Source organism: Dermacentor albipictus, unplaced genomic scaffold (assembly GCF_038994185.2).
Source record: "Dermacentor albipictus isolate Rhodes 1998 colony unplaced genomic scaffold, USDA_Dalb.pri_finalv2 scaffold_53, whole genome shotgun sequence".
Lineage (NCBI taxonomy): Eukaryota > Metazoa > Arthropoda > Arachnida > Ixodida > Ixodidae > Dermacentor > Dermacentor albipictus.
Window position 1 is genome coordinate 653316 of NW_027225607.1, and position 15385 is coordinate 668700.

The 15385-nt window shown below is 44.0% G+C and overlaps 1 protein-coding gene across 1 annotated transcript in view; it reads right to left on the reverse strand.

The window, feature by feature from the left end:
- LOC135900795 (splicing factor C9orf78) overlaps positions 1 to 15385 on the reverse strand; it is a 253901-nt gene that overhangs the window by 186880 nt on the left and 51636 nt on the right. Inside the window, exon 3 of the mRNA XM_065430376.2 lies at positions 7033 to 7094. Within this exon, the coding sequence (XP_065286448.1) occupies positions 7033 to 7094 (62 nt within the window). The remainder of the gene's footprint in view (positions 1 to 7032; positions 7095 to 15385) is intronic.

Here is a 15385-nt window from a genome sequence, read left to right on the forward strand (position 1 = left end):
TCTGATATTATTAATCTATTAAGGACCAGCACAGAGTAAGCACTTCAGTTTGTTCACAAATGCGTTGCAATTATTTTCGGAAATGATTTCTGCAGGTAGTTTATTCCAATGATAAATGGCAAGGAACAATGGTGAGTGACGCATAAGTTTGGTGTGAGCTATCTTGGGTTGCACTTTGAGGCAGTGGTCTAATCGGGGGAAAATGCGATGTGCTGGTTTGATATGAGATTCTGTAAACGTTGAAGGATTGTGATAAAGCTTGTGAAAGTGACATAGCAGGGTGACAAGTCTTCGCTTTTCAAGTGAGCTTAAATTTAGAGATGATTTAATATCTGTGATGCTGGAGTAGCGAGCGTATTTCCTTGTGATAAACCTAGAAGCCTTATTTTGAAGTGATTCCAGTTTATCGGCAAGATAAGCTTGATGCGGGTTCCAGGTGAAACTGGCATATTCTAGCCGAGATCTGACTAAAGTTGAGTATGCTAAGAGTTTGGTTGCCTGATTTGCAAAGTACAAGTTACGCCTAATGAAACCGAGGGTTTTGGATGCTTTGGTAGTTATATATTCAATGTGTTTGTGCCATGTCAAATCAGAAGTAATGTGGACACCTATGTATTTGATTGCAGGAACTTTTTCAATGGCCACGTTACAGATAGAATTAAAGATGGGTTCCGTGACTCTAGCCGTCGTAAATGTTACAAGTTTAGTTTTTGAAACGTTTATTTCCATATGCCATTGTTCGCACCACTTAGTGATTTTGTCAAGATCTGATTGCAAAGCATTAGTGTCATGAGGGTCAGTAATCTTTCTGTAAATGACACAGTCGTCCACAAATAGTCTAATTGTAGAAGTGAGGTTGCTGCTTATGTCATTAATGTAAATAAGGAAGAGGATCGACCCGAGCACCGAACCTTGCTCGATGGTTCAAGGCAACACTGATATTGTCTTCTGTACGTGAGGGTGATGGGGACGTGTGATACATGAATGCAAAAGCACCTCCACCAGATGTCACATTGTAGTGACTATGAAAAAAAAATTGTCGCAAAAATGTGAACCGCAAAACTAACTATTTATTGGGCAAACCTGTGCCCACAAAAGCTAGTTACGCTCAAAGCACAATGACAGCGGCGAACACAGTTGGCGATCGTTGAAATCTGATCTGTGGGGCAAGCGTGTCGTCTTTTATACAAGAGTCATCGAAGGCTGCAGAATAATCACTGGTTCCCACGTGTCTTCAAGAAAGTACTACACAATTCGCATCAGATTACACAAGGTTCGGTGACAACAGACAACAGATAGAACCATCGATACCCTTCCGATACATGCAGGTGCGTCCAGCACTGAGCAATAACGTTTAACCTTTGTTAGCCGGTGAAAAAGCGGTCACCCGAGAAAGATAAACAAGCCCAGAAGCAAAACAGCGCTTGCTACGTCGAGGCCATTGCAATTCTAACCTGAGCAAGTTGGGGGATTACAAATCCCGACAGGTTTGTTGTAGCTGTAAGTTATCTATAAATTATTTTATACATGAGAGACGCTGTTTCAAATAGTGTTTTCTTGCTATAATGAAGTCAGCAGCATGGCAAAAAAATTCGTCATAAGCGGTAACTCGATATAAACGACCACATGAGAAAAGGTAAATCAGTCCAGTTTTAATTGTGCCACAACTGCGAGGAAGTCAAAATACAATGTATTCAGTGAAGCAAAACGTTATTCAGGTGCAAGAAAGGCAGTGAGCTTTAGCTGTTTCAAGTTCTTAGAGGGCGCGAGCAACCCCTGCTCTAATTTGACCAAGCATTGCATGAGGCCATGGTCGCTGCTCATGCATTCAACCTTATTTCGCAGCAGGCGTAGGTACTCCCGTGTCTGCACCATAATTGGCACTTCACATGGCTCTTCATCCGCCAGCTCTTCGTTTTCGTTGGGGCCACCAACAGTGTCAACTAGTATCTCCACATCTGTCGCTGGGCAACCATGGAAGCAGCAGCATCAGCTAATGCGAATGTTTCGAAGTCGCCTTCTACCTCTTGGCCAACAATTTTATGAACAGCCTCGTGCACATCGCTGCAAGTCCAGTCATCGTCGGGCTGGTCATTGTCAGGGTCGCTGATGACGTCGCAGAAAAAGCCAGCATGCACAGAGCAGTTGGCGACCTTCAAAGGTGCGAGTTCTTTCCATGAAAATTTCAGCAAATGGATCGCACCAAGCAAATCAGTGCTGCAGCTCTTGCTGGCGCCATATTCTGTGAGCATGTGCTGCAGAAGATCCTTGTGGTACAGCTTCCAGGTGGTCTCAATGATGGCCTGATCTATCGGTTGCAGTACCACAGTTGTGCTTGCAGGCAAAATTCCAGAATGATTGCCTTCAGTTTGTTGATCTTCCCGTGGCTCGAACAATTGTCAATTGTGAAAAGCACTTGCCGATTCTTTGCGTCACACTGTCTATCCAGAAGGCGCACATACTCTTCAAAAATAACAGCAGTCATCGATGCTTCTGTAGATGCATTCCTTGGGAATAGTTGCATTTCAGAAGCACTGCGGCTTCTCCGCCTTCCCCAGTCTCAACAAGGGAAGGTTGTCCTTGCCTGTTGCATAGGCACCAAACAGCACCGTGAAATGCTCCTTGCTCTGTTTTTCTCTGGATGAGAATAAGCAGGCGGTAGTGAGCATACGATTCGGTAGCATCTTGTAGAAGAATGCAGCCTCATCAAGGTTGTAGATGTCTTTATACTTTTCAATAAGAGCTTGGAGCCTATGTTAGTGCCATATGTCTACAGTGTCACGGTTCACGGCTGTGCTTTTGCCAACAATCAACTTCGAGGTGATGCCATGTCGTTTCTTGAACCACTCAAGCCAGCCATTGCTGCAGTTGAAATCTATATGGCCCATTTCGAGGGCGAGAGCTTCCGCTTTTGCAGCTAGTCCAGGTCCAGGTCCAGTAGATCTGCACTCCTGAAGTTCTTCAGCAACTGTAGAAGTGCACCTCCCACTTCATTGTATTTTGAATCATGATTCCTCTTTTTCATTGCTGAGGAGCTCTATTCAAAGCCATCCACACAGCTTCCTTGTTTTTCAATACAGTTGATAAAGTAGACGGCGGTACGCCAAACTCCTTTCTACGGTAGGGGCTTTGCATGATCACTGGGCAATATTTTCCCAAGGTGTGTAGTCGTGAAGTTTGTGCAGCCACAATGTTTAGGAGTATTTTTAGCGCACTGTTGTCGACTACACTGTGCTAATTCTATGGTTCAAGTGTTTGTGTTTGTGCACGGTAGCATCCGTGTCATTGACAAATGTCTAAGAACAAAATTCAATGAGCCTACCATGCATTTAGACCGCTTGTTTAAAGTTGGATGGCGCGAATAGAGCATGATCGGCTTGAGAAAATCACCAGAAAAACACCAGCTTGCATTGATCCGCCATGTTGATAGCCTGACTCGCTGCTGGTGCACTCGGATTTTTCGTGTTTTTGCCACGTTATTGGTTGATTTGCACCGTGAAAAGTTCAACGAAGCTAGGGGCGGTGTTTTATTGCGATGCAGGCCAATTATGGTGAGCGGCAAGCAAATTTCTAGACCAGCTTCCCCAAAGTCATCTTCCCGATCTGTTAACCTAGCTCCTCGCGTCCAACATGGCATGTATAATAGGAGGGACACTTCTTTTGTGCTTTTTGGCACATTTCTGCACTAGAAGTGCTCTTGAGAGCGGTAAAACTTTGCTCATCAAGCACACCCCATGCAATGCTACAGCGCAAGTCTGCCTGCGGTCTTTTAGCCACTTTTCGGCATTCAAGAGACCGCGGTTTTCTGGCTTCGCAAAGCATCAGGAAAACTCTATTTTCGTGTGGATTCTATAATGGGGGACCCCTGCGATACGATTTCAACCGAGATTAACGGTTCGGGAGCGCTGCACCATGGAATTTGACAGCTTCCACTCGCTCCACTCGAAACAGCTGGGAGCATTCGGCACTCGCTTGGTACCCATCATTAGGCAGTGATCATTTGTGGGTTTGGTACTTTTGTGGCCTGTTCTGTGCCTGCAGGAGACTAATTCGTGGGCTGTATTAATTTAGCTCTGCATGCGCAAAAGGGTCGCCGCCGCTGAGTGGCGGCGATGCCTCCGCTCACCCCTTCGCTCTAAGCGGATCAAGCTCTTCGTGCGCTTCGAGCAGTGCGGCTTAAAATGCATGCGTTTGGGTCGGGACCGGAAGACATTTCGAATAAGGCAACGTATCAAGTAAAGTGATTTCTTTATAATGAAAGATTACCGCACTTCACAAGTTATAGCATCGAGAGTACGCATTTCCCCGTCGAATGAGTTATGCCAATCGTATTAAGGAGGAACACATGGGTTTCAGGAAATGAGTTGTTTTTGGCTTAAGACATGACATTTTCAGCAAATATTCCATCTTAACGAAAAACGGGAACACCAACCAAGATGAAAAATTGAACGTTTCGGCTCCCACGTGGGAGTCAAAGTGAACAATGCGAGTCAGCAGAAGGTTATGCAGGCGGAAGCATCCCACGCACACATGTGGTAGGCTGCCGCCACAGCAGTCGGGATGAACATGAATAATCATGGCGCATGTCTTTTTTTCAGTCGCAATATAATACGTGCCTTGCCCAAGTCTGTTTCATGACTGAAAGATACCAAGTGCTCAGCCATTGGGTTTGAGGTAGTGTTTTTCTTGTTTACATTGTTTGCGGGCTGTTGTAATTTTTGCCTAACATTTCGTCATGCCACCTTCCCGACCAGATGGGATTTCGTCAAACCCTGGATTTGGTATTCAAGCTTGTGTGTTTATGGCAAATAACCAATTTGATTTTTTCTAAGGTAACTAAAAATAAAAGTTAAAATTTGGTAGTGTAAGAAATTTGCAGGCGAGATGCAAAAAGAATTTCCCAGAGCAAGAGAGCTAAAATTAGGCAGGTAAGTCGCTACGCCACCACCCACTGTGGTGGCGTAGCGGCTATGGTGTTCCAATGCCAGGCACCAGGCCGGGATAGAATCCTGGCCCCGTCGGCTGTATTTTGATAGGAGTGAAATACAAAAACGCCTGTGTTTTGTGCATTAGGTCAAGTCAAAGATCCCCTGATGGTCAAAATTATTCTGGAGTAACCCACTACGGTGGCACATAAAACTGATAAGGCAGGAAACTTTCTGAATGTCCAAAGAATGCAAATTGAGATATTATTGTTTGTGTGTATACTTTAGGTGAAGTTTTGAAGTTCCAAAGTTCCACATTACAAGTGCGAACTTTTGTTGGTGACCTCTACAAGGTTTCAAAATGTTTCTGTGTCCTAAAATACTATATACAGTCAAATTTCAATACACCGAATTTTAAGGGACCGCTAAAAATCGTTCGTTATTTTTATTTGAAAATTCCGAATATTGAAAAAGCTCTTATTCTCATGGAAAATCGTAAATGCAACAAAAGCAGTTGCCTACATTTCCTGGGAATACATCCACAGTCGCGCTAACGTTTAAAAGCATGGAAAAAAGCACTGAGTATTCGTAAATGAATGCATGTTTATTTGAAGAAATGGTGCAATCCCCCCACACCTTTGCAATGTCAATTTGCTTTTTTCCAGCATCCACTTGAGAAAGGATATCCACCTTTTCTTGGAAAGAAAATTGCTCCCGCTTTTTTTTTTTTTTTGTTGCTTCCAGAGCTCATTGCAAACATCTAACATTTAATGCGAACAAAACAGCCCTCCAACAAACGTGCCGAGGTACCCGGCTGACGGAACAAAGACGCCGAGGGCCGGTGAGGCCCGATTCCAAGTGCAGGCAATGCCGATAGGGCAAACACAAAAAGAAGGGCAGGAGCATAGAGAAATATAGGCAGGCATACTGATAATGATGGTAGTGGCACATATGAAGTATTTGTCATCGTTTGTGCCATTTACGTTCGAAATTCGTTATTGTGAAGTGTTATTAAGATACGATGACAATGAAATTCGGTGCATTTTTCTAAAAAATTTGGTATTCTGAAATTCATTGCAGCAAAAAATTTTTACATTCAACCAATGGGCATTTGGTGGGCATTTTCAAAGTGTGCGTTAATTTGAAAAAATCGTTAATGTGAGGTTCGCTCTTACGGTATTTCACTGTACCACAGTGATTCTTCACTCTGCGGCTTTCAAGTATACAGGCCAAAAAGGAAGAACTAAGAAATATTTCAGAAATAGTTAGTAATTTTTTAATAAATTATTCATCACTAAATAATTATTTCAGAAGAACAAAAAACTAAAAAGAGTGAAAAATATATATTTCATGTTACAGGAACAGCTAGCTTTTTCTGAAGCAGCATTTTTGGCCCAAAAGTAAGCTGCAATGATGTTTCTTTTTTTTTTTTTTCAAACGAGACCAAGATGGCCTGGCTCTGATAAGCCATTTCGAAAAAGTGAATGGCACAAAACGAGTCATTTTCAGTACTTCCATGGGCAAAACTGAGCATTTAGTGGAATAAACGCAGCATTTTTTTGCCCCATCATTTTAAGCTAGCTTTTTTCCCAGTAGGTGCATTGTGATAACAATACTAGAAAAAAAAATGAAAAATAACTTTAAAAATTTTTTTGTCTCCAAGACCCTTGTCCCCACTTAAATAATGAATGATGCTGGAGAAAATGAGATTAGCTTTGTCTGTAAGGTATTAAGCTAATGGCATTAGAATGACAGGCATCACCAAGTTAAGGTAATTTTCTGTGCCCACGTGGCACGAGATTGGGTAATCCAGCCAAGGAGTAGAATGACATGGGCAACATAAAAAAAAAATTCTGTTGAATGAAAGATGAAATAAAAATTAAAACTAGTTTGCAAGCTCAGAAAGGTTGAGGGGCCTTTTTTAAGTGATGGGATTTTGCATACTTTCTCCCAATGATACATCTCTAACACTTCATTTTTGCAACAAAACCTCAGTGTTGCTTGCAAGCGTTGGTTACTACTAGTACACGTGAAATTAAAACACAAACATCAATGTCACAATGAAACTTGCCACCAAAAGGGCATGAGATGAACACATATGGCCTACCTCTTCCCTTTAAGGGCCTTCATGTCAATCATGCCTCCTGTCTTCAACTTGAAAGGGTCATCCTGCAATGTTATAAAAAGAAAAAAAAAACGGGCCCAATACATAGAAGGCTTGTTTTGAATTGCTGCCACAACGGAAATGTTATCGTAGTTAGCAGATTGCAACTTGTGCACTTTCCTTTAAACCCACCTTCGTAAGATACTGCCACATTAACGCACAAAAAAGTCACAGTGTCCCTCGAAAAGTGAATCATTAGTTATGATAGCAAATTAGTAGACGGCTATATGAAATAAGGTCAGTAGATTTATCGGCCATATAAACTTGGAAACATTCGCTTACTAACTGAATTAACAAGCACCCCATAGGCAAACTTGGTAAACATCACACTTGATGACTGCAGACACTCACTGTCAAAAAGTTGGAGTGAGCAAGTGCGGCAGCAGCAGCGAGCGAAGTGGCCTTCGTGCTGTCTATCGCTTCAACGCAAACAGCCCCAAGGACGCAGCATGCACTAAGGTATGCAACCATACATGCACTAGCTTGCACGGCATGCAACCATACACCGCCGCACAAAGTACGCAGTTGCTGGCAGAATAGAAGCTGTCCCCTCCTTCCACACGCGCTGCCTTCCCTTTTCCCTCCCTATCACACGAGAGATTGAGTCATGATTGTCAGTTCCCTTGTGCCCGGTCGCAAAATGCGCAGCTGTTGCTGGAGCCCAATGCCTCCCTCCCTCCTTCCCTTTCGTTCCCATCCCCCCACAGCCTTTTGTGCGTCAACCACAAGACTACGAAAAGTGACAAGTGCTCCTGCTCGCCGTTCTACGTCGGCATTTGTCCTGATGCAAACGGCCACAGTGTGGGTGTCTGTAAAGCACAACTGCATATTAGTTTGGTTACTGCTTGACACCGGCAGACAGAGAACGTTCATCTGACGCGACCTGTCCAAAAGGCTCGACCTGCCTTCCCTTGCAACAGAATACCTCTGTGTTGACGTGTGCTGCTTCCAAGTGTTCCCACCATTGCAGCTGTCAAAGCATCAGGCTCAAACTTCATAGTAATTTCTACTCCTGCGATATCACGGTAGGCACATCGGAGGCACTGTGATGACTCCAGCCATTGGTCAAGACCTCCTCGCACTGCTGCATGAACACAAGAATCTTGTCGCTGATGAGCACCGACTGGGCGATCGGCCGATTACGACAATCAGTGCTACTATAGGATCAAAATACTATTGGCGCATAGTGACTGGAAGAATAAAATGCCTAAGCCATGACCTATGTGCAGTTGAGACGGTCTTCGGTTGGACACTGCAAGGCATCTACCCAGTAAGGCCCACCAAGGACTTGCGTAATTAGAACTCCAGCACACCTTGATGTGAGCAGAAGGGGCAAGCAGCATATGATATTCAGGCATCCTTACATTAGCTCTATGGGGTACGTGGCAGTACCTCAAAGGCATCCGAATTACCAGGCATGTCAAAAATGGGCCATCGACTGTATTGTACTAACCTAAATGAGGCTTCCAACACATGTAAGTAACCAGAAAGTGCAACGCTTTGGAGTACATCGCTGTGCTAGAACAGCGTACAGGGGGCAACATACGTCTTGCTATTTCATCTGACACTCAATTTCTTGCAATCTAGTCTGGAAATCGTTTGGAGTGCATAAACTGTTGGGCAGCTCAAAGTTATCATCACCTCCCCGTGAGGTGGAAATGCCACCCACCATTCTGGTTTGCCACTGACCGCTCTGGTCGTACTGTCCAGCTCTTTGAAGGGTCAGTTTTTTTTTTCTTTTTTTCAATTCCAGAGTGTTTTCAAATTACGTGGGGACATAGAAAGAAATCTGAAGTAGAAGCTGAGAAAAATCACACTCTTTTAGTGTGCTGTTGACAAAAACTAGGCTTAGAGACGTGCCTTGCAGCGCAGATTGTGCAGCTTTCTGCTGATGCAACGCCGCCATAGTGGTACCTCTGCATAAAGGAGAGATTGGAGCTTCAGACAGCTACAGCACCGTACTTCCCCGTGCAAAACTAAAAGGAAAAGAACCAAGTGAAAAGAGGAATATCTGGCATTGCAATTCATTACAGCTGCCTGTGCGCAAAGGAAGCATGTTTCACATGTATTTTGACAGCAATGAGCTGAGCATTTCTTTATTCTGTCAACAATTAGCAATCACGGTAGGGTGAAGCAGAATGCATGGTCGAATTGAAAATGCAAAGAAAGAAGCCGCACTTTGGCCCGAAAGGCAAAGCACCCATTGCGATAGCAAATTAATTGACAGCTATACAAAGTAAGGATAGTAGTTTTATCGGCAGTATAATATTGCAAACATTCGCTTACTAACTAAATTAACAAGCACAGTGTCATCCATGAACAGGAAAACATCAACAAATATCACTCTATGACCGCAGAAACTCACTGTCAAAACGCTGGAGTGAGGAAGTGCGGCAGCAACAGTGAGCGAATTGACCTTCATGCTGCCCCTCGCTTCAACGAGAACTAACCGTCGAAAGCACAGTGCATACGAAGCTACCAGCACTCGGTGCACTTTGTCCACATCACAGATCGCTTTCAAGATAGGACGCCTGCCACATCAGCCACCAGAGTAGAATGCCAGCCCCATGCCTCCCCTCAGTGCATCGTGCGCACCAGACTGAGCCACGATTATCGGGTGACTCTCGCAAGTTTCACTCACACACATAGTATTCGGTGCAAAGGCGACGATGTTATCACGCTTGCACTTTATATGGAACATCACGGCAACGACAGGAATCCCTCTAGAGTGTCCATATATAATTGCTATCACAATGAAAAAAAATTTTTTGCATATGCACCCCCCTTTCTATGCTGCATCATAGGACCGCGTTTCTTTCACTGTTGTTAGGATGGCAATCTGGGCATGTTGGTTTTGCATATTTAGGAGAAAGGTGCAAAAATGATGACACAAGAGGGATAATAAAGGAGAACAAGTTCATTTGAATGTGTACCCCCCCTTTACCAACCTCATGGCTGGTTGCAAAATGTCCACCCCTCAAAGAAATGCGTCATTGGCACACGCTATCATCCTCCGTCCACTACAACCACATTTTTATTCAGATGAACTTCACGATGCCACTAATTTCTTTCATATCTGTTTTTCTTCCCTGCCTCTGTTCCTACATGGCAACTTGCCACACATATCATAGAATGCTCAGCCACCATGCCTATTACCATCCTCCTGTAACACCAGAACTTTCATGATATTCTTGTAGGCTCTGTGACAAGCTGAGCTTACACTATAGATAGAACACAAATCTAAGTAACTCTGCAAACTTAGTCTTGACCCTTGACGGACCCAATTTCCCCGATAAGCGATCATGCATTTCTCACTTTTTCCATTTTCCCACTTGCAATGAAAACTAATAAAGGGAAGAAAATTATTGTCGATCACAAGAGAGCTACCTTCAATGCCACAAATTGTGAATTCTCTGAATCTATGGTTGTCGTTTCATAAGGTTTGGACAAGTGCAACATTCAATACACATGGAGAATGCGAAGTCGAACGATTAACAAGGAAGCCCATCCATATTCGTATCATCACTTCTAATCCTCAAGCACCATGCTATAACAGTAGCACCATGTCAAACAAAAAGAAGTGTCTTGATCATTTAACTAACCAATCACCAACCAAATCACAGTGGGCAAAACAGAATGCTGCATCTGATAGGCAAATATTAATGCACTAAATGTCACCAAAATATATTTTTCTAACTAATGTTCTTGCTACGCCACCAAACACTAATGTATCCAAATTCTGGCACATTATAAACCCTTGTACAGATGATATCACCCTAACTCATTGGGTAAAGCTGTTCCTATTGACAAATGTGCAACTATTTTACATACCAGGTTTAGTAAAAACTGTTCTTGTAGACTTAACCCAGATTTGCCTTTTGTGGTGCAATGTGATTACTTACCTGTGCCTCAAGTGATTATTTCTGCAGTTGCTGTTGCCACACTGATTGACAAATTGAGATACATTCATCATAAGGCTACAATTCCATACGGTGAATACCTCCAAGCTTGGCACAATAATAGCAGACAGACAGACAATGAACTTTATTTGATCCTGAGGAGCTTCAGCGGAGGCCCCTATCGGGGACCCGCGGAAGCCGCTGGCCGCGTCCAAGTCGGGGCAGGAACGCCGTGATGTTCCGCCCTTTCTCGGGCCCTCTGGATTGCCTCTAGTTGTGTCTGAAGCGAAGGGCTCCGGAGTGCCTCTTCCCAGCCGGCTTCGCCGGAGAGAGGGCCGTTAGGTAACGCGGGGCATTGCCAGAGCATGTGCGCTAAGGAACAATAGATCTCATTACAGTCCGGACAGCTCGAATCGACGTCTCTGTAGATACGGCTGAGAAAGCCCAGCGAAGGGAATGAGCCCGTCTGGAGCATTCTAAGTAAAACTGTCTGAGACCTGTCTAACTTCGGGTGAGGAAGAGGATAGGCCCTTCTGCTAAGCTGATAGTGAGATGTTATCTTGTGAAAAGTAAGGAGCGGATCGTTCTGCTGGATTTCATCCTGTCCCCATGAGGCCTCCATGCCGCCGCCGCGTGTTAGATCTCGCGCACGGTCATGGGCAAGCTCGTTGAGGTTAGGTATGTTCTGATGAACGTCCGCACCCATATGGGCGGGAGACCAACAGATGAAGTGAGTGCCAGGGTTTGTTCTCTTTTCCAGAATGGAGGCAGCCTCATGGGCTAGGTTACCCGATTCGAAAGCTTTGATCGCCGCTCGTGAGTCGGTGAAAACGTTGGTGCGCGAGGGGTCGGTCATGGCCAGGGCTATGGCGACCTGTTCCGCGACTAGCAACTAAGCTTTTTCAGCAATCCTTAGACCCATCAACCTTACCTACAGAATAGAAAACTGAGAAACTGGTTTCACTCTACAAATTTTGTATTAAATTTTCTCTCACTAATTATAGGCAATATCTCTAACGAGCACTTATTTTAAAATGCTCGAATGTATAGATGTACCATATTTACTCGCATAATGATCGCACTTTCTTTTCAAGAAAAACGGATGCAAATTTAGGGGTTGGATCATTACGCTGGTTAAATTTCCCGTGAAAATAAAAAAAAGCATTTTTTTTTCATCCCGCATTTGCTATGGAATGACAACAGGTAGACAAACAGGCTCCTGCCACTGTTAGAGTGTGTGACACCAAAACAAAAATGGCAGCCTGCGAAGCAAGCCAACGCACTGAGCGCGGCTTTTTTATGCGAAGCATATTACGAGAGCTCAACCCAGCTCCTCAGGCGCGGCGGTGTCGCCTTCAATACCACGTGACACCGTGACGTCGCGACAGAGGAGAAGTGGCTTTGGCTCAACTCTTGCAAGATGGGCTGGGTGGGAATCGAACCAGGGTCTCCGGAGTGTGAGACGGAGACGCTACCACTGAGCCACGAGTACGATGCTTCAAAGCGGTACAAAAGCGTCTCTAGTGAATGCGGTGTTGCCTTAGAAACGAGCTGTTTCTAACGCTCAGGCGTGCGTCGCTTGCTCAGGCGCACATTTCGTTGCCGCGCCGAACGCTGCGTTGCTCGACGCTCACCGCGTCCAATGCGGGGCGCGTAGTCGCTGCGCCGTAGCCCATTGTAATGGCGGGTCGATGGGAACGCTGTCGCGTTCCACTCTTGATGGCGAAGCAGAGTAACGCATGAGTTGTTTCTTCGTCTAGCCGAACCAAATATAGCCAAGCAACAGCAGTTCACCAGGCTAAACAGTGGTTCAAGAACTAAAATAAAGGCTAGTATGCTTCGCATCCTGGGCTTAACCTTACCTAAGCCACAGCCATTTTTTTCTTCTCGTGAGTACATTACGTGCATTGAAACAGTTTATTCCATATCAGCAATGAATAATATCGTTAATATCAGCAAGTTTGCAGCCATAACGTAGCCATGTCCACTTTGGGGGGACAGAAACAGAGATGGGCGCGCATAGCAGCCAGTGACATAGAAACACATGGCCGGCATGCTGCGAAAACTGTGGCATTTGTCTTCACTACTATCCTAATTTGGCAATGTTTCCGCTAAGGGTGGTCGAATACCTTAGCTGTGTTACAAGCGTCGGCGTATGAATAGAGTACACTTCCAATGTATAAGTGCAAGCGTGGCTACTATCGTTGCCGCTTGTGATTTGTTGCATGCCCACGAGTGCAGACAAGAAGAATCGAAAAGTGCCTTTTTTGTTGTTGACTACACCCATTATAAAGCCTACAAGTAATAAAGCCAAGGCAAGTTTGGTTGTAGCTTCTGTTTTTTTTTTCATGGAAGAGTGGAAAGTGTGAAAGGAATGAAATGGGGCATCTGCTTAATTGGTGCGTGCAGACCGCTTGGTACGTCTTGGGGTCGTTCACGTAGCATTCACAATTTCATAATTTATTAGTAACAGCTCGACAGCATTTGACAGATGGTAAGCACGATCATAATTAGTTAGACTTGGCACATGACATATCGCTGCAGCAAGTTCGGAGTGCGATCATTACATGGGAAAGAAAAAAAAAGAATTTTGATGACAAAATTCAGGGGTGCGATCATTACACGAGTGTGATGATTAAGCAAGGAAATACAGTATTTGCCCGAACTTTGTCCCTCTGGCTTCATATGAATGAATGAATTCTGGGGTTTTAGGTGCCAGAACCACGATTTTATTATGAGGCATGCCATAATGAGGGACTCCGGATTAATTTTGACCACCAGAAAATCTATAATGTGCCCTTGATGCATGGGACATGAGGATTCTTGCACTTTGCCCCCATCAAAATGCGGCCGTCGCGGCCGCGATTCGATCCTGGAACCTTGTGCTACGCATCACAACACCATAGGCATTAAGCCACCATGGCGGGTTTCCGGCTTCGAATGGTTTTGTGACTTTGCAAATATAAATGCAACAAATCACAATGATTATGCAATTTGCGGAGAGTCTGGTTATGTTTAGAAATACAGAGTCGCTTCAAAGCCTATAAAGTGCAGAAAAATGAAGCTACACGAATGCGACAAGCACGAACGTAAACTAACCATAGCTGAACAATTACAGCGCCAGAGTACTACCCTCTGGTAATTCTTGTACAATAGGTATGCAGTAGGTTGAGCACCTGCAATAGCTGCCACAGCCTGGCCTGCTTAATGCTGTGTGTGATATGCGAAGGAAGGCAAACAAGACAGGGCCCTTTACTGCAATCGATCAGCAGTACCATTTCAAACAGGCAGTCAACATACAAGATGGTGGCCACAGCACGTTTCTGGTGCTTCCAATCGTTTCCGGTGCTTTGCTGTTTTTCTAAAAAAACGGGTGGCAGCCATGTGCTGTAGAAGCATTTTACCTAACTTAAATGGGCACAAAACACATTTGAGTACTTCTTGGACTCTGTTAGCATTACACGAGTAGACAATACAAGAACTAATGTTATGGCAAAATTACATTCATACGAAATTCTATTTTTGTGACATTTTGTTGAGATACAAAATGCATTGAAACCTGTGGGCATTCACTGGGGATACAAAAGTATTTCACTGTGACGAGAATTTCGTTCCCTTGTGCTTTTGTTATCATTGGGTTCGACAGCACAAGCTTACAGCATATGAGAAATCATTACGTTTACGAGGGTTTCAAAAAATGGTGCTTAAAATCTATTACTACATCAATTCTGCCCCCTTAAGATGTCACTAAAGGTGCAGTTATTAAAACTGTGATATCATTGTTCTAAACTGAAAACCAAGTTTATTATTTTTGCTAGTTTCAATAATCTTTCTTCAGAAAATTGATGGCTTAGTCAAACACCTTCTTCCTACACTCTTTAACTGCCACAGACCTAATCAAATTGGGCGCAGTCAAGCAAAATGATTTCCCAATTTAGATAGAATCTGTTTTCACACTTGGTTCACAGCCATCCTCAGACAACTCGTCATGTTCGCGACCATAGAATGTTCTTTTTACACAAGCAAGCAAGACATTACAACTGTTGTAAAAGAGTTTCTTACATTCCAAAACTGCCGAAATTTTGTTATTCCTATTACATCAAGTGGCTCTTTCTGCTTGCTGAAAGTGAACCTGCAACCTCCTGCCACAAGACAGAACAAGATGTTCATCTCAGTTACTACTTGCAGAATTCATTTTGTCCAGGTCCAGTGAGGAACTACTTCTAGCAAGGCATCCATTAAGATTTCTTGCACTACTCAAAACAGGCGATTCTGGGTGAGGATAACTGTAAGTAACTTTAATCCTAAATAAATGCAAGGCACGACAACATGGATGTTTGGTTCAACAAGAATAGGTGTTGCTTTCAAGTGCACAATGGCTGCAGGAAGCAGTTCAA